Below are 25,114 nucleotides of genomic sequence, written 5' to 3' on the forward strand. Positions count from 1 at the left end.
AAAGTCCCCTACATCCCTTCCCCTTTTTTCCTGAGAGTAAAAACTGCTGACAATGTGGAGTATATATTTCATGACCTTTATGCCTATGTCATATAAATAAACACATACATACACGTATATGAGAAATCTATGTCTATGTGTGTGTATATATGCTTTATTGAAAAATAAGGCCATACTATATGTTTTCTGCAGCTTGGTTTATTCACTCAGGTATATATCACAGACGTCCTCTCTCTCCAGACTCACCCGGTCCTTTCAGATAGAGTAGAGGGTTTTCCTGATATGCAGGTTTGGTCTCTTGTGTAAGGACACCTTTCGTGGGAGCGTACTGTGGACAAGGCCTTGGACCACGCCGAAACACCGGAACTTTAGTGCCCACAGCTCACCGTGATTTACCGCATCATTGTCTTGATGGTGGACACTTAAGTTTTCTCCATTTTCCACTGTCAGAAAGGGTGTTTGACTGGCATACTTCTTATACAAACATTCCTGTGATCTTGTATGAGTATTATTTTCGTTAAGTTTTCTGGAAATTTAGTCCTTGGATGTGACAACTACATAAATCACAGGCTCCTTTCAAGTGAATCAAGAAATTCCTTCTCCTGTGGGGCATGAAAAGATGTAGAATAACTTATGTAACCAATTCTCTATCGCTGGATATGATTTCACTTCAGCTTTTCTTCTCACCATTGTAAACAGTGCTGTGTAAATGCTCTGATAAGTACATCTTTTTGAACTGAATTTTTCTAAATGAAACGATTCCAAAATGTGGAGTTCAGCCTGTGTGTACACACGTTTTTCAGAGTTTACATATCCATTGACATGTCATCCTCCAAAAGATCGCTCACAGTTTGTTCTCTCAAAGATGGACACTAGCTAGAATATCTTTTAAAAATATGTGCCAATATGATGAGCAAAAGTACTTTTTCATTGTTTTAATTTGCACTTGATGACCAGTGAGGTATTGAGCATTTTTCACTCATTAGCCATCTGACTTTTAAAAAGTGAATGATCTCTTTTGTCCTTTGCACACATTTAAGTGAGGCAGCTTCTTGTTGCTTTGTGACAGCTCTATGTATATTATGAACATTAACCCCTTGTCTTCATCAACATGTATCAGAGAGCTTTTCCTTGTCATTTTTTGCCTTTCATTTTGTTCAGTAGGTTCATTTTTGTTGTGGCCCAAAATAATCTTAAGATTGTAAATGTCTTCTTTTTGGGTTTTATTCCTGATATTATTCTTAGAAATACTTTCTTATAATGGTATAAATTTCTTCTGTAGGTTTTTTTAATCTCTAAGATGGAGATGATGATGGTACTTGTTATAGTGAAGAGAAGTTGAATTAATATGAGCAAAGAATTATATTCGCTGTTATTAGTACTTTCTAATATTCACATCACATTCTGTAATTTTTCTTGTGGTCATTATGACTGGAATAGAATTTGTTTTTTCCAGGGGATTCTCTGATTGTCCCAAGACAATTATTGAATTCCTACTTTGCTTTTTAACTTGAAATCCCACCTGTAAAGAATACTTATGTACACTAGAGTCTCTTTTTGAGCTCATGGTTTATTTTTATCAATCTTACTTTCTTACACTAGCACTATATCTTACATATTGTAAACATTTATTTAATATCTGACAGTGCGATTTTTTGATTCTCTTTTCGATCCCAAATTTTCTTGGTTAGTATTATGACTTTATTATTCCTGAAGAATTCTAATATAATTTTTCAAGTTAAAAAAAAAAAGAAGTGCTCTCGTGGGATTTTTTAGTACTTTTGAATTATCTTTAGGAGAACGTACATTTTTACAAAACTGCTTTCCTGCATACAAAATGTTGATGTCTCTACTTTCACACCTCTTACTTTACCCCACAGTACAGTCCTGTACTTCCTCCATGTACAACATGGGCATTGTTTTTGAGTTTATTCCAGATTATTGTTGATGTTTTTGTTAATTATTTAAGTCAGAATTTTTTGCTATTGTATATTTTAACTGTTACAACTGACACCTAGGAAGGCAGATTCGGTTTGTAAATACTCACTTTGTAACTTCTCATTTAAAATTGTAAGTATTAAGTACTTGTTACAGAATCCTTTCTTTTCTGTTTTTAAAAATTTGTTTCCAAGATTCTCAAAATGGTCATAGCAAAGTAGTATAGGTGGGGACAGAGATGGAGAGAGGTAGTGTGGCTCATGTACAAACTGTGAGCACTTTCATGGCTGCGTTTACGCTGGAAAAGCCGCTGAAGAGTCCAGGATAAAACAGGGGTGGCTTTGTATGCAGTTGAAAGCCAGCTTTCTTGCCTGGTGAAGCCTGGTGGGCGTGACAGGTAGATGATCAAGGTCGAATGGAGGTTATTGGCTGCACAGAGCGCTGTGTCTGAGAACTGGAGAATATCGCCATGGGAAATGCTTGGTGCCAGGAACAAAGCAGAGGAGCTGGGGACCCTGTGTGTTAAGGAATTTCCAGCCCTCGGAGTGGGAAGATCAGACTCTGCATTCAGATCTGAGTTTGAATTCATCCTCTTTAGTTTACTTGTCCTCTGGCTTTTGTCAAGCTATATACCCTCTTTCACTTCCTGTTTTCTTATCTCTCAAAATAGGAGAATTAGAGCCTGCTGCCAGATTGTTTGATCAGGTTAAATAATTAGTGTCTATAAGATGCCACGTACAGTCACAAGCTCAGTGAGAAATGGGCTGTCACCTGTTCTTCTGCAACTCAGTGCTTGACAAGACATGTGGGAAAGCCAGTCCCAAATTTGTGTGTGATGCAAGTAGGAACAAAAATAATGTCTTGCCTTTCCCTAGCAGTATACTTACAGCTTTGCTTCATTTACTTCTTTCCTCCTTTCCTTTCCCCTTTCCCATCCTCCACCAAAAGATCCTGAGACTCTCTCAGAATAGTAGATTCAAATTACTTTAAAGGTTGGCTCATCCTCATGAAATGATAGTAACATAAAAAAAATCTGTGCACATCCCAGAATACATTGTATTTGATTTACACACACACGTGTGCACACATACACACACACAATCAGGCTACCTTCCACTTGCAGAGGGATAAGGACCACTTTTTCTGAGTTTTCACTCACTGAGCTTGAGAACAATGTCTCTTACACAGACTTTCACCAGGCTTCGTGCATGGTGTTTTTAATTGAATTTCGGCTTTGTGGCCATAGATATAGTCTCCTAATAGAAGAGAGAAAGTGGAGACATAGACATTCCGCTGAGATATTGGTGTCATCATATTTTAGTTGGAAAGGACTTAAGACAGCATAGAGTCGTACTATTATATGGGTGAGAATCCATGATGTTGTAACTTGGAGAAGAACATGGACCTTCTGCCGTCTTGTCCAGAAAGGTGAAGAGGCAACTGGGCAGGGGATGGTAGGGATCCTTCTTGCTTGAGTTCCATGTTCTTGCTAGTTTTCATTGCTCAGTTGCCTTTAGTTTATGTCCATGAGCCTCTCATGGGAAGGTCACTCTGTCCTGATAGATTGAGTTTCTTATCAGCAAAAAGCTCTGGACCCACTCATATTTCCCAGAGTTTTCTGCTGACCTGCTGACACTTTATATAATTGAGACCTAAGAAACTACAGAATATAAAATCCTTATTGTTATTGTTTGCCCTCGAGTTCCATAGGAAGGGGTGCTGTCTCAGGCTGTCTAAAGCCAGATCTGAACAAAGATAGGGTGACAGGCTGTGCTGCTGGTCCTCCACAGTTGAAGGGGATTTCCAACTTAGCTTTATATTCAAGGCAGATGAGTTCAAATCTTGCCTTTACCAGTTATTATCTTTGTGAATTTGGGGAGAAACTGTACTTTTTTGTGTCCAAATTTGTTTATCTGTAAGTAAGTTCAGTATTTATTTTAAGGTTTCTGTTTTAGAATTGAATGAGCTAATACTCTCATTTATACCTAAAATAGTGATCTCATGGTTATATGCTGGTGCCTTGGTAGTTGATTACTAAGGGACTCCGCAGTGAGATTGGGGGTGGGGGACCCTGGATAATAGAGCTTATATTCCAGGATATGCTTGTAAAAGACTGGATGTGCAGTGGATTTTTAGTAAATATCTACTCCTTTCCTAATCTGCATTGATTGTGTATATATCTTTATACTAATATATGAACAATTTTTATTGCAATTTAAATATCTTTGTACTATTTACAATATCTAGTTATAAAAATACGTGAAATAAAAAGATTTGAATTTATTTTCTTTTCAATAAGCAAAACAAAATAAAATAGAAAAGAAAAAAGTTTTGAAGGAGTAGAAATAATTTTATTTCTCTGGAATCAATTCCTTGTAATAGGTTTTTTGTTCATGTTGTTAAAAAGCATATAAAATTGATAGGTTGTGAAATACAGGAAATGAGGAAACAGTGGAGACATACTACCTCTAAGGCAGTCAATTTGTTACCAAGTCCAAACTCGTTCTGCTTGCTGCATGACAGGCCAATTAATCGGGAGATGAGATGTTGGAGTAAGGAAAAGAGACTTTATTTGTAAAGCTGGCAGACCCAGAAAATGGCATATTGTTATCCAGTAGAACTCTCTTCCCCAGGGCAGAATTCAGTCTCCTTTTATACTAAAAAGTGGCGGGGATGTGGCTGGTTGTTGCAAACTTCTTGCTGTATGAATTGTTTGTCCTTGAAATCCTTTGTTCCTGCAGCTGTCCATGTGGGTCAAATTATGGTGCCCCTGTAAAACCTCCAAAAAAAAGAAAGGTTATTCACTATTTTACAACTTGCCATCTATACATAAGTGTAGAAGAGCAAATATCCTTAAAGATCAGAGCCCGGAGAATAGACCCTCCTGGATATTTCAGGCTAAAGGCAACTTTCTTTTACAAAAGGTGCAGAGATAGCAAGTCTGAGCCTAGAAAACAAGGTACAGGATTAAAGCCAAATGAACACATCTAACATGGAGTGAAATTTGTTCTTTCTATTACAATTTCTTTTTCTCCCTCATAAATAATTTTAGTAAGAAACATGAGCAATTTTTTTATTTTTGCTTCTTAATAAAGGACTACAACTACAATTTAGTGAGCAGGGATGCTGTGCGTGCCTTGGTGTCACAGCAAGCTCTTGTTGGTGGTGGTCGACCCTGCAACATGCCTGATGCCCCATGAGTGTTGGTGAGGGTCCCCCTAACCAGGGGCTCTATTCAGGAACCACCATATGCGCGTTGACCTCTGGCACCTCTTTTTCAGCTGCAGGAAAATTTTTCAGATTCTATGATAGAAAAATCACTCCAGCTAGGGATAATCAGGGAATAAAGGAAGAGGAAAAGGGCTTGAAGTAGAGTAGAAGAGAAAGACAGAAGCTCAGGGAGCCTGGGGGCTTGGCAGCGCTGCCTCGGGAGAGAGAGGAGCAGAGGTGTGGATGGGACCGGCTACGGAACCAGCTCCTGCAGCTTTCCCTGCACCCAAGCCACACAGCTTTTAATAGGGCCCAGGACTCTCTCCTGGCTGGATGTCACCCTGGGCAGAACCTTGAGAATCGAAGGTAAGGGGTGGGCAGCACTCACCTAGGGGGTCACTGAGGACTTTGGTCAAGTCCACATTGACTTTTCCAGTCATGTGCCTTCACCTGTTCTTTATCTCAGGATCTGAGAAGCAGGAGCAAGGAACTCAGGGAGAGATGCAGGAAGATATCTGACTGTGTTAAGAGACGACAGTCACAGTGACACGTGGAGCGAAGACACTTGCAGTAAAGTAAAATAACTTCACAACTATTGCATCAGAGCTGCAAGTGTGAGAGAACCTAAGCCTGTCTCAGAGTGCAGGGGACAAGAGAAAAGGAATGGTAAAATTACCACTGACATTTGAAATTTTGTTAAAAAGAATGCTACTGTTAATTGTATCACTTGAATGTATGCAGGTGTTTTTCTATGAGCATTCATAGGTTCACAAAACCCCACCAGCCACTCTTGCTCCCATCTGGTGTGGGCTTTCTCAAGCACAGTGCCCTTCCTGCTTGGGTGGGCCACGCTGCTGGTCCTCGCCTGGGGCTGGACTGCTACAGGACACTGAGTCCCCGAGGCACGACCTGGGATACATGACAGGAACATCTCTGCTCTTGGCTGAGGGCCTCCGTTTCCCCCTGCAGTGTAAGAATGCCGGTGACTCAGTTAGAAGCATGCATCCAAGCCATCCTTCCGTGTCATCACCATCTAGAAGCGGTGCCTGAATATTCTGAATTTCTGCAGAATGTTGTTTACAATCACCTTGAACAAGTGAGTGTGTGTCCTCTTTCAAGTGGAGGAGATACTGCCGTTTTCCTGGAACTTACTCACCAGTAGTCCATCTGATTTTTCTGTGCTAGGATTCAGTATAGCCTGCTAATAACTCTGCAGTCAGATCTTGAAACCCTGATGAAGAGGATTATTTATTTTCTTTCCTTATATGATAGTATTTTACTTTCAAAATTCTGAGTTTTCTGTTCTTGGAGGAATTTTTTTGGGGTTTGGAGAAACAACTTTGCTCTTACCATCTTTGTGACCTGTTGCTATATGCATCTCACCTGTCTTCTGTCACTTGTGAGGCGGTTCCATTTGTGACCCTGTCTGGGTTATTCATGTTATAAAACATAAAATCTGTAAAAGTACAGAACCCTTTTACTCCGAAGACATTCCACAAATACTCCTTTAATCTGGGTGTGGTTTTAACAAGACACAAACATTAGAAAATATACTTGCAGGTTGCCAGTGCAAAATCCCCAAATGAATAGTCTAGCTCAACATCTAAAACCTTTCTTATCTACCTTGGATATGTATGGATAAGTGAACCAGTTTGCTAAGAACCCAAGACCAGGTTTAGGATACAGGCTGATGTAGCTCAGTGGGTCCTCCCAAGCTGATGCTCTGCCAGAGAGTGGGGTTGAGGGGAGAGGGCGTGCCCTGCCCTCCATGAGCTGACAGTTTCATGGCAAACACCTTCACAAGGTGAAGAAATTGGAGTTTCTTCTATGAACAGTGGGTCTGAAAGAGCCCAAAAAGCGTGGGAGTGACACAATCCCATTTGTCTCAAGTAGGGGAGAGTGGCTGTGGGGCCACTTGGGAGACTCGTGAGTCCAGGTGGGCAGTGTTGGTGGCTTCCACTTGAGCGGTAGGATAGTGGGTAAAAGCGAACAGATTGAAGGCATGTTTAGATGGTAAAAAGAAAGATTTAAAGCTGTCTGTGAAGGTAGGATGGAGTAAGGCCCAGGTTTCTGGGTGGATTAATGAGTTAAATGATGGTCCTGCTGTGTTCTGAGGAGGGAAAGCTGCAGAGGGATTTCTGGGGGAAAACTGATGAGTTCAGCTGTGGGTAAAGTGAAAGGTTGTTAGATGTGTGGTCTGGGATCTCAGGTGAGAGCCAGTAGTGAGTAGGGAGAGGGGAGAGAGACTTTCAAATAATTTTATCTTGTGAACATACATATAAGGATGAGTAATGACACACTTAACCCCTCTATATTCTGTATTTAAAACCCAGTAACATTTTGCTATATTGGTTGCAGGGGTTCTTAATTTTTTAATACAAATAAAATAAATAGAAACAAAATAGTGGAGTTAATGAATATCTTAGAGTTGATGTGTGTCCTTGTATGTATTTTGATTTCTCATCTGTTTATAAACATAATCTACAAAAAGTTAACTTGCTTAGAATAAGGGTTAAACACAGGGACATGACACACTCTGTTGGGGGTTGAAGGTGATATCTTTGGCAAATTATATAGCCTCTCTTTGCCTTTGTTGCATCTTCTGTGAATGCCCCCGTGCCCCTCATCACAGCTGATTTCCTAGACTAGAAGTTGGGAGGGAGGCTGCTGAAGGGAGTAAGAGGTGGCAACTGCTAGGAACAAAGAAGACAAAGACAAAAACAGATTAAAGCCGAGAAACTGAGTCCTAATACCCTCAAAGGAAAAATAATCCCGCAGTGTTTTGAGCCACTTATCGTAAGGGAAACAAAATCACGTGGATCCAAATCTCTTGAGCATATGTATATTGTGGGTGGGAGGGTATCATCAGAAAAGGGCTGAGAAGAGGCTTTTTGGTTTCCCTTAACGTTTTCAGTAAGAATGGGGTGCAGAAGCAAAAACCACCCGCTACACAGTAGAAGGTGTTGTTTTGTGTGAAACTGACCAAAGTTTGGAAACCAGTCATCAGTGGTGCTGGGAAATGAAGAGGCTTCTGGATTGGGTGGGGCACTTGCTGTGACTTCCAGGTGACCTGCTGGCTGGGGTCTGTGAGGCAGGCAGTAGGTTTGCAGTGTGACCTGGGCATAATCCCTGGCTCTGAGGCTGCTGGTCTGACTAGCAGACCTGGGCAGATGCAGTCCTATTGGGGCATCTCGTGGTGTGGCCTGGGACACCTGCCATGCTGAGGGCGAGAGGAGGGATCCCCTAAGATGGTGTCCCTGTGAAGAGTAGAAACGTCCTCCTGCAGGGGAGGAAGAGCCTCTGAGCAGCGGGCCGGATGCACAGGCAAGAGCAGCCTGAGCACGGAGATTTCAGGGACCTGGAAGTCATAAAGTGGCCCGAACAGCCTTGTTCCTGAGAAACTGGAGGGAAAAGATGCTGCAAATGCAGGCTAATTTCAGACCCTGTGGTGGGTCATGAGTGATAGGAAAGAACTGGTCAGGCAGGCACGAAAGAACCCTGTGGTTGTCCCAGTTGGGGCGTCACACCAGAGGGAGGAGCAGAGTTATAGACTTTGTCACTTTTTATCTGTGTGACTTTGAACAATAACACCCCACCTCTCTCTATATATATCTTCATCTGTAAAGTGACAGAGTGACAACTCGTGTCATCAGAAGGCTTAGTTTAGCTCTGATCCTCATTGTCCAGTCCTGTCAGTGCTGCCCTGCAAGGTTCTGCAGTGGGTGCTCTTACCCTGAGATGGGAGGGCGTAGAAGGGCATTGTAGCACCCGAGGGCAGGAAGGGGTTGCTTTAAAAGCAGACATGTAGCCTCCTGCAGCTGCAGACCTACAGGCAGTTTGGTTTATGGTCGTGGAGAGGACTTTGGAGGTCTTAGCATCGTCTTAAGACTTGTTTTCCCTTGGGGACCTGATTTGCCTTTGCAGATTAATGTTGAAGATTTGGGCTTCTGGCAAAGCTGTTTTCAGAGATGGGTATATATGTAACATATAGTATAAAATGAAAGGTTTTATTTAATATTTGGGACTTTGTAGCTGTAGGGAACAGCTCTGTTGGCCTGGTTTCCACGGAGGACACTAGCAGTCGTCAGAGCGTGCGGGAGGGCAGGCAGTCTGCAGTGCTGCTGCGGGGGTTCTCCCCAGCAGGACGCTCTGCTGAGTTGACACTTCTCTGAGTTTGGTTGCCAGAGGAGCAGACAGCAAAGTAATGAGTTCTGGTGGGATTGTATAATGACAGGAAGAAAGAGGGAGCCGTAGTTCTTAGGGACTACTACACTCTTTTGGTTCCTGATCCAGTGTGTCCCATTACACAATTGATGAGTTGTGTCTATTCTGGGACTTGATTGAAATAAACGTGCAGCCTGAATATTAAGAGTTATGTTTTATTTGTCAGAAGGACTCGAGCCAGGATGACCGCCTCTCAGAACACTCTGAGGGACTGCTCGCAAGAGTAGGGGAGAAGCTAGGATTATATAGGAGCTTTACAACAAAGACCAGGTAGTCAGAACAATAAAACATTGCTTGTTATCTAAAGAAAGCCAGGTATCTCAAGTTCATGAATTTAATGCTTTTCAATATATGGGAGGAAGCCAACATTTGGGCTGACTGAATATATACATTAGACAAGCACCTAGCTATCTAGGGCCAGTAATCTGTCCTTTCTTATTCTGAGTCTGCTCAGAGGGCACCATTGTGAATGGCTGCAGGCCTGTCTTCACTGGGGGGTGGCGGCAGCCGCTGATGACTTGTTTTCAGCATTCTTTGTTTAGTGACATGGTTGCAATATTTTCATTCAATTTGTAGTGTTTTCATTAACAGAAAATTATGGTATTACCCTGATTATGGATAATCTGGAAGCTTGGAATGGAACCGAGATGGAATTACTGCAGGTAACTTCTACTTTAATAAGCCATGTGTAAACATGAACACGGAGGAAGCATACAAAAGGATTCGGTGGTGAATGGGAAGGGTGTCTGCACGTTACAGGAGAAGGCAAGGCAGAATTCTTCTTCTTTGTGGGCAGCTATGTGAGTCCAACTTTCCTTTCTGAAGTGCTTTCTGAGAACTGTTTATGGTAATGAACCAACATTGACAAACGGTGACACACATTGCATTTAAGAGCTGGCTGGCTTCAACTTGGGTATTGGACAGGTGGAATTCATAGGCAGTGGTCAGGTGGATGGGACAGAGATGGAGCCCAGGCCTGGGCCCATATTCAGGTTGAAATCGCCATTTACTCACCATAGCGCCTTGGACTTGAATGTAACCTCTCTTAAACTGATGGTGAGTCTGTGAAATGGGCATGAAATTATTCGTTACTTCCTGGGCTTGTTGTAAGTTCTGAAGATTATTATAGCACACATGAAGCACTTAACACACTGACACTTAGCAGTGTACACTTTGTTCGACCACCACGCTTGGTGTGTGTCAGAGCCTTAAAGGCAGCATGTGTCTGTTTAGGATGCACTGGTAGCCCCTTGGCTACTTTGTGAATTTGGTGATTTCCTTTAATACTTGTAACTCTGTGTGCCATCGGCAGTTATTTTTATGGACAGATGAGGAATCTCAGGGTAAAAAAGACTGTGTAATTTGCCCAAAGTCAGACCATAATTTTGTGTGCAGGGGCCTCGGTTCAGCATGGGCTCCTGGGCCTTCTGCTCTCTCCGTTCAGCACCAGAGCCAGATGTGGGCTCGGCTGTTTCCCAGCCCAGAATATCCGGCAGGCCACAAGACACACCTGGTCCTGTGCTGCTTGAGCAAAATCTCCAGAGGAGAGGCAGTTACAAAAGGGATAAACATAAAAACAGACGACAGCAAACTGTGATCAGCTCTGAGAAGGAAAGGAACATGTCTGGCCGTGCAGAGCTGGGAGCTTTCCCGTCGGGGCTGCTCTGGGGGCGCTCATCTCAGCTAAACAAGCTGTGCTGCTGCACCAAGGCAGGAAGGCAGGGCGCATGTGGCCAGGTAGACAGGGCCTCGTTGATCGTACTGATTCCCTATTAAGTGGCAGGTGTCACAGGCACTTAACTAATAAACAGATGTTGGCCAGAATCATCATGCATTTTGCTTGGTAGTTTTATTGGCGCCAACTTTGAGAGGAGGTCATTGAAGCTGGGGAGTTTGCTGCATGCCCGTGATTACCATGGAAATACCCCCACTGGTCTTTCAACCTAGACTGGTGTGGCTGTCATGTCCCAGCCCTGTGAATGGCATCGTGCAGCTTCTCCCAAGTGGCCCAAATGACTGACATTGATATGCTTAATTCGTAGGAAATGGTATGTGGCAATAAGAGAAAAAGGTAGTAAGAAATTGGAAAACTAGAAAATAACCAATTCTTCCCCTGCTGGGGGACCGTACCCTGTGTCTCTCACCCCACTCACTGCCTGTCACCTCCTCCCTGCCGACTCCGTGTTCAGAAGCCACTCTGAGCCTTTGAAGAACATTTTGCCTCATGACACTGTTGACTAGGACCTGCGACCTCTCTGTCCCTGGTTAACCCTCTCTTCAAAGCCATTTAAATTTCTTGCAGGCTCCTCCACTCAAATGTAAGAATAGCCCCTTTAAACTTCTTGATGCAGCTCCTTAATGAAGATCTTGGGAAGGAAACCTAGCCAAAACCTGGGAGGTATTCACAGAGTGAATGTAACCTGAGCATTTTTTGACGTTCAGAATCAGAGCGGTGGGAGACACAGGAAGGCCTTTTTAAGTTAGAAAGTGGAAAGAGAAAGGACTCAGGATGTTTGAGACTGAAACATCTCGGTCCCAGCCAGCAAGGCACCTGCGTTCAGGATGGTGTGTGGGGAGTGCAGAGTTCTCAAAAAGAAAGAAGTGGTGGGATGGCAGGGAGGACATTTATGTACTTAACTGGGGAAGGAAAAAGTTGGCTGAACAATTCATGGTTGAACAAGAGGATTGTGACATAATGTGCTTGTATTTTGGAGAGAAGGGTTTTGTGGAGCCAGGCCTAAGGAGAAATCTCTCTGACTGGGGAGTCAGCACAACAAAAAAACACAGAGAACCAGGCAGACCCCATGGCCCCGGATGGGGGAGAGGCTGCCCACCAATTGGAGACCTGGAGGCTGCTTCTGTCCCTTAGCTGGGGTCTCAGACCTCACTTCACATCCCAGTCCTGTTGATACAAGAAAAAATATGTGGGGCATGAGAAGGGCTGTGTCCCAGGCTTCCGTTGAGCCCCTGGGATGTGCCCCACCAGATTTTGTTCCTTGGCTTCATGCAGTAAAGAATTCAAGAACAAGCCAGTGTTGAGTAAAGGTAGATTTATTCAGAGAGATACATTGACAGGCATGAGAAACGTCACGAAGTATGGGGGTTTGATGCTCAGATTAAAAGTAGGCACGCACTCCACAGAAATAGTGTGGGCCTTCTCCGAAGAGGTAGAGAGAGGGGTTCCTGGGATGTGGCTCTGTGTTGCTCCTTTTCTTGGGCTTCGTGGTTTCATATACTAATAAGTAGAAGGACCAGCCTTAGGGCAAGGGGCTGGGATTCCAGGGAGTTGGCCATTTTCCACCCTTTGACCTTTTGTGGCTAGCCTTGTGACTGCCATGGTGCCTGGGGCCGTGTTATTCACCATGTTACTATTACAATGGGTGTATAATGAAGCTCAGGATCTACTAGAAGTTAAATCTCTTCATCCTGAGCCTCAAGACCTATTGGGGGTTGAATTCTTCACCATTTTGATGTTAATTGCTGTGGTCTTTCTTAAATGGCTTGCTCTGCCCCCTTCCATCCTGTCTCACTGTGATGACACAGAGAGAGCAAAGGCCGGGCCCTGCGTGTGTTCCTGCATTTAACAGCGGGAGATGTGGGGTGGGCTGAGGATGACTCTGAGTGGTGAGAAATATGTTTCAGATTTTCCCACATGAGACATGGGGACCTGCCAGCAGCCATCGCAGATTTATCTCACGGGCATTATCGCTTGTGTTGTTACGGAAACAACAGGCCAGCCAAGAAATAAGCAGCACTCAGAGGGTGGGAGTACTGAGATTTATTATGCCAGCGGGCTCAGAGGGGCTTCTGTTCCCAAGCCCTGAGCACATCCAAGACGTGCACATGAGGTTTTATAGGGTTAATTACAAGTATGCGGCTTTTAGCCAATAAGGCTCAAACAACAAAAAGCAAGGAATCAGTACACTGAAGCTTATCAATTTGGAACAGATCCCGTTACTGACAATTGTTGACCTTGGATTTACGAGTTAGCTTGTTAGCCCAGTAAACTGACACTGAACTTCAGATTTACGAGTTAGCCCAGCAAAACTTAGATCAGGAAACCGACACTTATCACACTTAGATTTGTGACTTAGCTTGTTAGCCCAGCTGGGGTTTTTGTTCACAGTGTCACTCATCTTTTCTATTTTCCTTTTATTTTTAAAGTATTTAATCCAAATTTAATATCAGGATTTTTTTGGAAAGAAATTTCTCTTTTTCTTTTCTTTGGGGCTCTTTTGGGGAGTAGGTAATTAGGTATATTTATCTGTTAGTGGAGGCCCTGGGGCTTGAACCCAGGACCCTGTGCACACTAAGCACACGCTCTACCACCTGCCCCATCATCTTTTTCTTTTTGCTTTAGCTGCCAAGAATCTTACAGCTGAATTTCTAGTCGGTCTTTAACACTTGCCCTGACTTCATGGAATCCATTTTTATGAGTTTACCTCCCCCTGGTTTCATTTAAGTATTGAATCTCCATTTTCTCTTCACTCTCAGTTTTGCCTTTTTGTTGTTATGGTTGTTAAGCTGTGTTTAAAAAATTGTTTAATTTCTCTTTTAGCAGGAGGCTGAAGTAAATAAATATGTAAACAAACATCACACTTAAATGCTTTTATATATTCTAAGCTGTTTAGTAGTTAATTAAATACCAAATTGAATATTAAAGGGATAACATTTTTAAATTATTTTTTAATTTTTTATAAAGACATAGCTGATTTAAAATATATGTTTCAGGTGTACAATAGATGCTCCATTTATAGTTACTGTAAAACATTGTCTGTATTCCCTGTGTTGTAAGATACATCCCTCTAGAGTGTTTACATTACATGTTGCAGTTTGTATAAGAAATTTGGGTAACGCAGAGTCTGGGACGTGGCTGTGGCTGACCCAGGTTCACGCAAACCCTGCCTGTCAAAGCTCAGGCCTTCACTCCTGTCTGCAGGGCAGCGAGTGGAGGCAGCTCTCATCAGCGCTGGCACCACACTCTGAGTGGCAGTGACAGCAGTGACTGTGTGTGGACGTGAAAATTGTTGTTCCAAGAGTTTTACATGCTTTTCTGCATTTAATAATTAAAGCCCTCCTGTGAGGAAGGGTTTTAAGTTTTTAATGAATAATACATTTTATTTTGATATTGATAGACTTCAAAACTCCGGAAAATTTACAGGAGTAGTACAATAAATGCTTAGATACAGTTCACCTTAAAGGGCACTATTTGCCCTTTTGTGACGGGCTTATTTTAGCATAAATTTTCAAAGTTCATTCATATTGTAGCCTGAATCAGTACATTATTCTTTTTGTTTGATAATATCCTTTTCCTTTTTTTTCGTTTTTGGTCTATTTAAAAATATTTTCATTGAAGTCTAGTCAGTTTATAGTGTTGCGTCAGTTTCTTGTGTACAGCACAAAACTTCAGTTAAATAGGAACATACCTGCATTCATTTTCATATTCTTTTTAAACATAAGTTACTATAAGTTATTAAATATATTCTCCTGTGCTATACAGTATATACTTGCTGTTTATTGTATACATACTCAGCATCTGCAAATCTTGAACTCCCAATTTATTCATTCCACACCCTCTCCCCTCTGGTAACCATAGTTTGGTTTCTATGTCTCTGTGTCTGTTTCTGTTCTGTAGATAAGTTTATCTTTTTGTTCCTTTGTTTTTGTTTTTTTTTTTGTTTGTTTTAGATTCCACATGTGAGCGATCTCATATGGTATTTTTCTTTCTCTTTCTGGCTTATTTCACTTAGAATGTCATTCTCCTGGTCCATTCATATTGCTGCAAATGGCATTATTTTATTATTATTTTATTGCTGAATAGTAGTCTATTGGACATATATACTACAACCTCTTTATCCAGTCGTCTGTCAGTGGACATTTAGGTTGTTTCCATGTCTTGATATTGTAAATAATGCTGCTGTGAACATTGGGGTGAAAGTGTCTTTTTGAATTACGTTTCCTTTCGGATATATGCCCTGGAGTGGGATTGCTGTGTCATCTGGGCCCCCAAGGTTTTGTCTTTTGAGGAACCTCTATACAGTTTTCCACAATGGCTCCACCAAACTGCATTCCCACCACAGTGTAGGAGTGTTCCCAATTCTCCACAGCCTCTCCAGCATTTAGTGTCTATGAACTTCTGAATGATGGCTATTCTGACTGGTGAAAGGTGATACTTGTTTGCAGTTTTGATTTGCATTTCTCTGATAATGTTATTGAGCATTTTTTCATGTGCCTATTGGCCATTTGTATGTCTTCATTGGAGAAATGTTTCTTTAGGTCTTCTGCCCATTTTTGGATTGAATTGTTTGTTTTTCTTTTTTATCAAGTGTAAAAGCTGTTTACATATTCTGGGAATTAAGCCCTTGTCACTTTCATTTAATGCAACTATTTTCTCCCACTCCATAGGTTGTCTTTTTGCTTTAATTTTTGTTTTCTTTCCTGTGCAAAAGCTTGTAAGTTTAATTAGAACCCACTTGTATATTTTTGCTTGTATTTCTATTGCTTGAGTAGACTGCTCTTGGAAAATATTGTTGAGATATATGTCAGATGTTTTGCCTATGTCTTCTTCTAAGAGGTTTATAGTTTCTTGTCTACAATTTTAAGTCTTTAAGCCATTTTGAATTCATTTTTTTGTATGTTGTGAGGGGGTAGTCTAACTTCATTGATTTACATGCAGCTGTGCAGTTTTCCCTGCACCATTTGCTGAAGAGGCTGTCTTTGCTCAATTGTATGTTCTCACCTCCTTTGTCAAAGATTCAATTACCAAAAGTTTGTGGGACTATTCTTGGTAATTTTGTTTATCCATTCATTGATGGATGGATATTTTTAGTGACTTTTAGCTACTCTGAATGATACTGCTATGAATATTGATGTGCAAGTTTTTGTGAGAATACATTTCCATTCTGTTGGCTGTACAGTTGGCCCACCATATCTGTAGTTTCCACTTCATGGATCCAGATGGCTGATTGCAAAGGGACTTGATCATCCTTGGATTATGGTATCCAGGGTGGGGGGTTCCTGAAACCAACCCCCCGAGGACACTGAAGGATGACTCTACATGTAGGAGTGGAATTGCTCAGCCACATAACTCTAACCTTTTGAGGAAACATCGGGCTTTTCCAAAGAAGCTGCACCATTGCCCCTTTCCAACGGCTGCATATTGAGGGTATCCATTTCTCTGCCTCCTGACTGACACTTGTTATTGTCCATGTTTTGATTATAACCATCCTAGTGAGTTTAAAATGAGATCTCATTTTGATTTTGATTTCGCTAGTGATGCTGACCATCTTTTCAGATGCTTATTGGCCAATTGTGTATCTATTTAAATCCTTGGCAAATTAAAAAATTGGGTCGATTTTCTTTGTATTGTTCAGTTGTAAGCATTTGTTTTATATCCTGGATACTAGTCTCTTATTAGATATATGCTTTGCAAGATTTTTCTCCTATTCTGCAGATTGTCATTTCACTTTAAATTTTTAAACATTAAAACAATTTCTTTATAGGGGAGGTAATTAGATTTATTCATTTTGTTTTTCTTCCTTAGCACGCACTCTATCATTTGAGCTACCCCTTTCCCCTTTCATTTCACACTCTTGATGTTGTCCTTTGTAACAAATGATTTTAATTTGATGAAGTCCATTTTATCTATTTTGTTTTATCACTTGTGCTCTTGGTATTGTATCTAGGAAGCCATAGCCTATCCTATGACCACAAAGATTCATACTATGTCTTCTTTTAGAAAGTTAATATATTTAGTTTTTACGTTTCTGTCTGTGATCCATTTTGAATTAATATTTGTTATATAAAATACGGGGTCCAGATTCCAGATTCATTCTTTTGCCTTCAGATACCCAGGTGTCTCTGCTCCATTTGTTGGATAGACTATACTTTCAATGGAGTGTTGTTGGCACATTTCTGGAAAACTGACTGTAAATGTAAGTTTCCCCCCAGGATTTTTTATTGTGTCTCATAGATTTCTGCATCCAAACTTATGACAGAAGCATAATGACTTGAGTGCTATAGATTTGCTGTAACCTTTGAGTGAGTCCTCCAAATTTGCTCTTCTTTTTCAAGATTGTTTTCGCTGACCTGGGTCCCTTGCTTTCAATATGAATTTTGGGATCAGTTTTTCAATTTTTGCAAAGAAGTCAGCTGGAATTTTGATAGGGATTCCATTAAATATGTAGATTACTTTGGGAAGTCTTAACATTTTTAACAATATTTTCTACCATTGCATGATCATGGGATGCCTTCCATATATGAAGATATTTTAAAATTTTTTTGGTGATACTTCAAAATATTCAATGTACAAATCTTGTAAACTTTTGTTAAATGTATCTCTCATTTTATTTTTTATGCAGTTGTAAATGGAACGGCTTAGCTTCATAAGGGTGGGACTATATATATCAATTTATTTATTTCTAGGATTCCTACATAGCAAATACCCTAGGTTTATATTTGCTACATTGATCTATCCACAATTCTTCCCACCCCCGTGTCATAAGAAACCAAGACCCAGCTTAAGCCATCTGAACACCTATGTGGAAGTGAGAAATGAGACCTTTGGGTGGGGTTTGTGTAGATGATACTGAGATCTTATTCAGGATGGCTTCATCTTAATTTCTTTTAAACAATCCTTTCAGAGTACATAGTCAGATACATTAGGAAAATGCTGTTTTGATGTGCGGAGGAGCTAAGACTATAATTTTCAAGTAATTTCTAGTGAGAGTGTTGTACTTGAAACATAATTTGCATCAATCTTTGAAGATTTATGTTTCAGGAGCTTTGAGTAAATAATACCTGTCTTTATTCAATAACTACAACTAAATGCTCAAGCAACATGTAAGAGTTTGAGCAAACTGCTCCCGCCCCGTAGTGCTGGTTGGTTGCAGCTGTAACTGGAGTCAGCGCTTACCTCGCCCAGTACACTTGTGCTGATCTGCTCAAAACAGTTCGTCCAACAGTTTGTCGGTAGTCTTTTAGACAAAGCCATAAAGCATTGATTTAAGGTTGCTGGAATGTAATCTATTCTTATTAATATTAAGTAAGCACATATTGAGTATTTACTGTATGTTGGGAATTGTCCCTCAGCCTCACATGAATATTACTTCTAATAAAACCTCTCATATTTCCCTGTTATTTGCACTTTACAGATAAGGAGACTGAGGATTAGGTCTTCTCTCTTTTGGGGGGAGCTCATTATCAATGATGGGAAGTTGTAAGGAAAAAGATATTGATTCATCCAGAGAAAATATTTTTCTGAGATTCAGTATTGAAGAAGGTAACCACTGAAGAGGGTGATCATTGTTTGAGTGAGACGAGCCCCGGGTTGTACGGAGTCAGCATCCCTGTCCTGGACGCTGCACGTGTAGAGCTGCGTGGTGGGTGAGGCGGCGCGGCCGCGCAGGGAAAGCGGATGCTGGGCCGTTGGGCTGTGCTCAGGCCCGGTGGGGCTTTCTCCTAAGAGCAGTGGACCGTCATTGACAGATTTTAAGTAGGCTAGTGCGATGCTCTCGTAGATCACTTTTGTCTTGTAGAATGCTTAGAAACATTTAGAAGGCTCGGCAGGAGGTGATGTGATGAGTCAGAGTAGGGTGGCTGCGAGGTGTAGCAGTGTTCAATTTTCAAGTGATTTTCAGTCCCAGGTTTGTGGCTCAGTAGCCGTGTCACTTTGGATGACACACCCAAGGAAGTGAAACAATTTATCTAATCAATAGAAGCAGTGATGTACCGAACTCCCAGGACTGCTGTGTAGATCCAGTGAGATAACGTGTGCACAGTGTGCAGCATGGTCCCCAGCACAGAGTCAGTGCTGAGGGAGTGCCAGTGAGTACCTGGTAGGACAGGTGTGGGTGGTGGATCTCGTTGACTGAGGAAATTTGCCCCTGAAGGAGGGGTCTTGTCACATCTGTGAGTGATTGGCCTGAGCTGGGAGAGGCAGGGAGACCTTGCCCCCGACCAAGGGCCCTGGGCAGGATGGCTATGGGAGGAACACCGTGAAGTTAGCTCTTTGCAGGTGGAGTTGGAGGTGCCCTTGAGACATCTAAGTGCAGTGTCACAATCACAGAAGTGGTCTGGTCCCAGGCTGTGCATTTTCCTGCTGAGATATTGATCTCTGAACGCGAAGACATACTTTACAGGACAAGTGAATAGTAGTATCATCTCTCATCAAAGCTCACATCTCTTTATTCATCACCCACCTTGCTAATTGGGTACTTACAGAACACACTTCACTGTCCTCCCCTGGGCTCAGGCTCCACAGAAAAGAGCTGGTGAGTCTCCCTCTTTTCCAGAAGAAGACATACTTAGCTGGTAGACTTCTATACCTCGCCAGACTTAGAATTTTAGGTTGTTGATTTAATTCTATTTTCTGTTGGTCATCTCCTGACAGGAGAGACGTTTTACCTCATGGTCAGGTTTCAATTAGCTGTTACTGAGAATTGCTGGTCTGATCCATAGTGTATTTATTCTATTAACTTTGTAGAGTACTTATCATTTTTCTGTCTTTGCTCTTTAATTTTGTTTGCCCCTTCAATTTTCTATCTTATTTGGGACCTTATTTTATTTTTTAATTAAAAAATGTCTATTAGCAGTTAACAAAACAAAAGCAAAGAAAAAATGCACATGATAGCTAAATTTAGAAAATATCTTGTGTGTTTTCTGTCTCAGCAATGGAGGGTTCTAGAAACTCGTGAAAAGCTTCATTACATAAGTTCCTTTAAATTCTGATTAAGAAATAAAACCTTCCTTCCTCATCTTTCAAGCTGCACAGCTAATTGTCAAGAAAGTGAGGGGAAATTCTCAGAAGCCAAGACAAACCAGAAAGCAGGGATTCTGGGAGATACGTGAGCCTTAGAAACCCTGGGGTGCCGGTTGGCTCCTGAACTGAGTTTCAGTTGCCCTGGCAGGAGGGCAGGAGGTGAGCCTGTGGCCTCTCACACTGGGAGTTGGATGGCTGTTCTTATATAAGGCCAAGCACATCCTGAGAATCCTGCTTTATAAAAGGTTGAATTAGAAAGAAAAGAATAAAAGCATTCCTCAAGGCAAGGAAGTAAGGAAAGTAAAATTTTTTGGAAGCGGGAAAAAATAACATATCCAAAGTAAGGATTTAGTTTAAAGCTGTTCTGGCATGAGAGTGACCACAAACCCATGGCAGAAAATCACAGCTCCTCCCGGAAAGAGAAGGTGTGTTTTGAAAGAATCAGTGGACAGCCATTCTGAAAAAGGCCTCCAGAGTCTTCTGGATCAAGATACTGGACTCAAACACCTCCCTTCCATGGTCTCATTTAAATAACCAGAAAGGTTTTAAAGGAAAAAAGCCATAATCATAGTTCTATTTATTGACATTACTTTATGCTAGGAATTCAAAGGTGACTACGGAGTTGTCTCCTCTTTTATGGACCTTACTTTCTATTTGACATAGTTGGGGAACTTGGTGGAGGGTGGTGTTAGTATGTTGCAATTAACCAGGAGAGGAGTTTAAGAAAGCAGTGAAGGGTTGGTGACATTTTTCGCTGAGGACAGTCCTGTTCAGTTGGCTTGTAATTACAGGCTCGTTGAGTTGTCACTGGAGGGAATTAATCTTAAGGAATTTGGACTTAACTCAGGCCTCTTCAGAATGGACAAGTGAACCTGGAGAAAGACAGTCAAATCTGTGCAGACATTGAAGTTCACTTCAACATGTGGTATCCATGAGCCAAAGATAGGACTAGTAGGCAGCACTTCTTGAGGACAGAGGAGTGGTTTTTAAGGTTCTTCAAGAATGAATCCCAAGGTACCGGGATGGCCAGTTGTCAAACTGTGACTTTGCTCTTTGGACGGTGTATCCACCAAGGGTATTGGCCGTTTATAAGTTTCCATTTCTCCTTAATACATGTCAGGTTATGAGGACGTGGGCATAAACGTTTCACACCTTGTCAAGGTGACTTTGGGTACCTGCCTACCTAGAATCATGGGCACAGTTGCGGCTGCGTCATACATCTTGCCGCACATCCCGCTCCCCGGCTCCGTGATCACGGCAGAGTGGTTCCTTATTGAGCTGTCCATCTCCTCTGTGACATCGTAACCAAACAAAAGATTGGAGAGTATTAGCTTGGCTTTTTTCTTTTCTAACATTCCCTTCAAATTATGATGACTGATAGTGGACCCAGTTACGTTTGCAGATGATTTACAAGTAGGGCTGTCAGTACAAACCTTGTAATCCCCGCTGTGTGATCTAGAGAAGAAAGTTACACTCTTTCCAAATTGTTTTGATGCACTTATGTGGGAAAATGATGTATGTTTGAATATGTATTTCCTCTCTTAATCATCATGGCTAGAGATGAATATTTGTAGACATGGAATGAGTACTCTGTATTTGAACTGTATGGTCCCCTAAATTCTCCCCAGCTTTTTAAAGTCATCACTGGAGTGCTACCTCCAGAGTGCCGCAAAGCATCCAACACTGCCTGCTCTTCGGACACTGTAAGTTTCCAAGTTGGAGAAGGCTGCTGGCTGGTGAGGCATTCTCTCGCACATCTCTGGTTGGGTGATGTGAGCTGAGAACACAAGAATTGGCAGACAGTAACTAACCACGATCACGTCCATTTCTGGAACACTCATGGAGGATTTTACACCTATGCTAGTGGAATACGTTATTTCATTTAGTTTTCCCAAAAATCATAATTAGATTTTATCACCTGTATTATAAAGAAAACTGTCAAAGCGAGTGACGTGCAGACTTTGGACTGGAACACGGGTCTTTCTGATCCCTGTCTCTGTTCCCTCCCCGGCCTATCCTTGCAAATGACCAGGAGACTCTTCCTCAGTCTTGAGTTTCCCTCTGATGTTACCGCTCTCTTTGTTTCTAAGAGAGGAAAACAAGTCTAAACTTACTTTCCAGTTGGAAATGGAATGGAGAGTTAACGTTGGAAGCCGGGAGAATCTGTCCTGTGATGAAGTGGTCTCCGAGCCACTTCCACTGGGATGTCACATTACTGTCTGGGCCCCTTGCTCAGCCTGTGCACAGGTGACAGCGCAGTTGTGCCGAGCAGTCCTCCCGGACAGGGCAGTGGGTTGGAAATGAGTTTGGGGATTTGGTTTCATTACACAAGTTCCTGAGGGCCTTGACCTGGCACTTCGAGTGGGAGCATTCCCTGTCCCACAGACTGTGCTCTGGGCCCGTGCAGACCTGACGTGGCCTCAGCCTGAGTCTCAGGGCCCGTGGTGATGAGGAGCATTTTAGCCCAGGGTCTGCCGGAGGCTCTGAGACTACTGGGCTGTGGGACTTTGTCCAGGATGATAATAATTCCTCCCCGAGTTTCAGATTTCCTTGCCTGTGAGCCGGGGTACTAGTTGTTTCTGAGATGATTGTAATGATTCAGTAATGGGCGCAGCGTGTGCTGACAGGTAGCTGGGTGCTTTAGGAGCAGAAGTCGCAGTCACTCTGTCAGCCTCTCCCTGTGCGCTCTGTGCTTTGAGAAGTTGTGTGTTTGGTGAAAGTCCCGCCCAGACCCTAGGGTCTAGATGAACTGTTGTTCCTTTACTTTCCCTTCCTTTTCCTCTTTCCCTTCTCTGTGTCCCATGTTTAGGTAGCAGATTCCTCTATTTCAGGGAATACGGGCTTTTCTAGTAAAGGGACAGGTGGAATGCGGAGAGGTGGGGCCCAGAGGGGGTCTGGAGTGTCTGCACAGTGCTGCTTCCCTGCGTTTCTGCATCCGGTCCCATCAGTGCACTAAGTCAGCCTTCCTCTTCCTTCCTGTGTCATCGGGTCTCTGTTTTAAGGGAAAACCATTTTTATGGGTCTTTTTTCACTTACGTGTTTCATTCAGATGCTTGTTGCTTTTCTCCCTGTGCTTCAGCGTTCTGAGGAGAAAATTCAGCCGTGCAGCATCCTCTGCGAGCTCTACGAGTTGATCGGCTTCCACTGCAAGTCCACCTTCTTCAAGCGGGTGGCCCCCGTGCGGCACGCGGCCCCCGGCATCCCGGAGCCTGGCGGGAAGGCCTGCTCCCGACTCCTCCTGCAGACGCTTCCTGGCTACAGTCTGTCACTGGACTTGCAGGACTTCAGCAAATGTGTTGGAACTAAAACATTGCTTCAGCCCCATTAACCATGCCTGGTTTGGGCCCTGCTGTCCTGCCTCATCAGGGTGAATCTTGATTCATTTAGAACAGGGCTCAGCAGACTTTTCCTTTCAAGGGCTTGGGGGTAAATATTTCAGGGTCTGAAAACCTCCTGATCTCTGGTGCAGCTGCTCAGCTCTACTGTTTAGATGCCAGAACAGCCAGATAGTCCACACACCCATAGAGCTTTATTAACAGCGGTGGCTGGGGCTGGATTGGGTGTATGAACTGCAGTTTGCCCCCACAGCCTCCTCAATATTGACACCTGCACCAGAGTGTACATTTGTGACAATGGGTGAACCTACACTGACATGTCATCATCACCCATAGCCCATAGTTGACACTAGGATTTACACATTGTGTTGTGCACTCTGTGGGTTTGGACAGATGTACAATGACATGTATCCACCATCACAGCATCATACAGAGTCGTGTGTCTTAGTGACCTTAAAATGCTCCGTGCTGCACCTCATTCATTGCTCTTTCCCCTCTAGCCTCTGGCAGCCACTGATCTTTCAGTCTCTGTGTTTTTCCCTTTCCCAGAACACCATACAGTTGGAATCAGACAGTTGCTGAAACTTCCCAGATTGGCTTCTTTCACTTGGTAATATGCATTTAAGGTTCCTCCATGTCTTTCCATTCCTTGATAACTCATTTCATTTTAGCACCAAATAATAGTCCATTTTCTGGCGGGACCACAGTTTATTTATCCATTCACTTACTGAAGAAGAGCTTAGTTGCTTCTGAATCCTGTTGAGTATGAATAAAGCTGCTATTAACATCTGTATGCAGATTTGTGTGTGAACATAAGTTTCCATTTCATCGAGTAAACACCAAGGAGCACAGTTGACGGATCATATGTTAGAATTACGTCTAGCTCTGTAAAAAATTGCCAGACCGTCTTCCAAAGTACCTGGGCCATTTTTCATTCCCACCAACAATGCATTATAATTTCTGGTGCTCCACATCCTCACCAGCATTCGGTGCTGTCAGTGTTCTGCATTTTGGCAGTTCTGACAGGTGTGCAGTGGTATCTCGCTGTTTCAGTCTGCATCCCCTTGATGACAGGTGCTGTGGAGCATCTTTCCAAAGGCTTCTTTGGCATCCAGATTTCTTCTTTGATGAGGTGTGTGTTCAGGCATTTTGCTCATTTTTTAATCAGGATATTCATCCTTCTTGTTGAGTGTAAAGAAATTTTGGTATATTCTGGATTTCAGCCCTTTATCAGTGTGTCCCTGCCCTTCACCTTCAGTGCCAGAGTTGTCCTTTGGGTCTCAGTGGAGTGTCAGATCTTCAAAGAGATTCCCTGTCTTCCCTCAGCCTAAATACTGTCCTTGTATTTTTCACTTTCATTGACTCATTTTGTTCTTTTTAAATAGCATTTCCCATAATTTGTAAGTATATTAAAGAGAAAAGGGCAAAGATTGAACACCGCCTGCCCCACCAGGCTGTGTGCCCTGTGAGAGCAGAGGCCCTGTCCCCACTCACCGTTTCCCATGACAGCACATGGCACATGTCCATGTAAAAGTGTGTAACGTGGGGCCAAACCTGATGAGCAGCTATGACGACATGTGTTGTCTACCATTTATTGAGTAGACTTTGTTTCTGATCTTAATTATTAAATCATATGAATGAAACTTGG

General features: G+C 42.4%; 1 protein-coding gene across 1 annotated transcript; it reads left to right on the forward strand.

Moving 5' to 3' along the window:
- The first annotated feature begins 5,638 nt into the window (after positions 1-5,638).
- Positions 5,639-23,738, forward strand: LOC140688676 (trafficking protein particle complex subunit 9-like). The gene is made up of 4 exons (XM_072948284.1): positions 5,639-5,814; positions 6,118-6,244; positions 9,964-10,034; positions 23,211-23,738. The coding sequence occupies exons 3-4, from the start codon at positions 9,987-9,989 to the stop codon at positions 23,457-23,459; spliced, it is 297 nt and encodes a 98-aa protein (XP_072804385.1). The 5' UTR covers positions 5,639-5,814; positions 6,118-6,244; positions 9,964-9,986; the 3' UTR covers positions 23,460-23,738.
- Positions 23,739-25,114: the final 1,376 nt, after the last annotated feature.

This window comes from Vicugna pacos, chromosome 2 (genome assembly GCF_048564905.1).
Source record: "Vicugna pacos chromosome 2, VicPac4, whole genome shotgun sequence".
In the NCBI taxonomy this organism is placed as follows: domain Eukaryota; kingdom Metazoa; phylum Chordata; class Mammalia; order Artiodactyla; family Camelidae; genus Vicugna; species Vicugna pacos.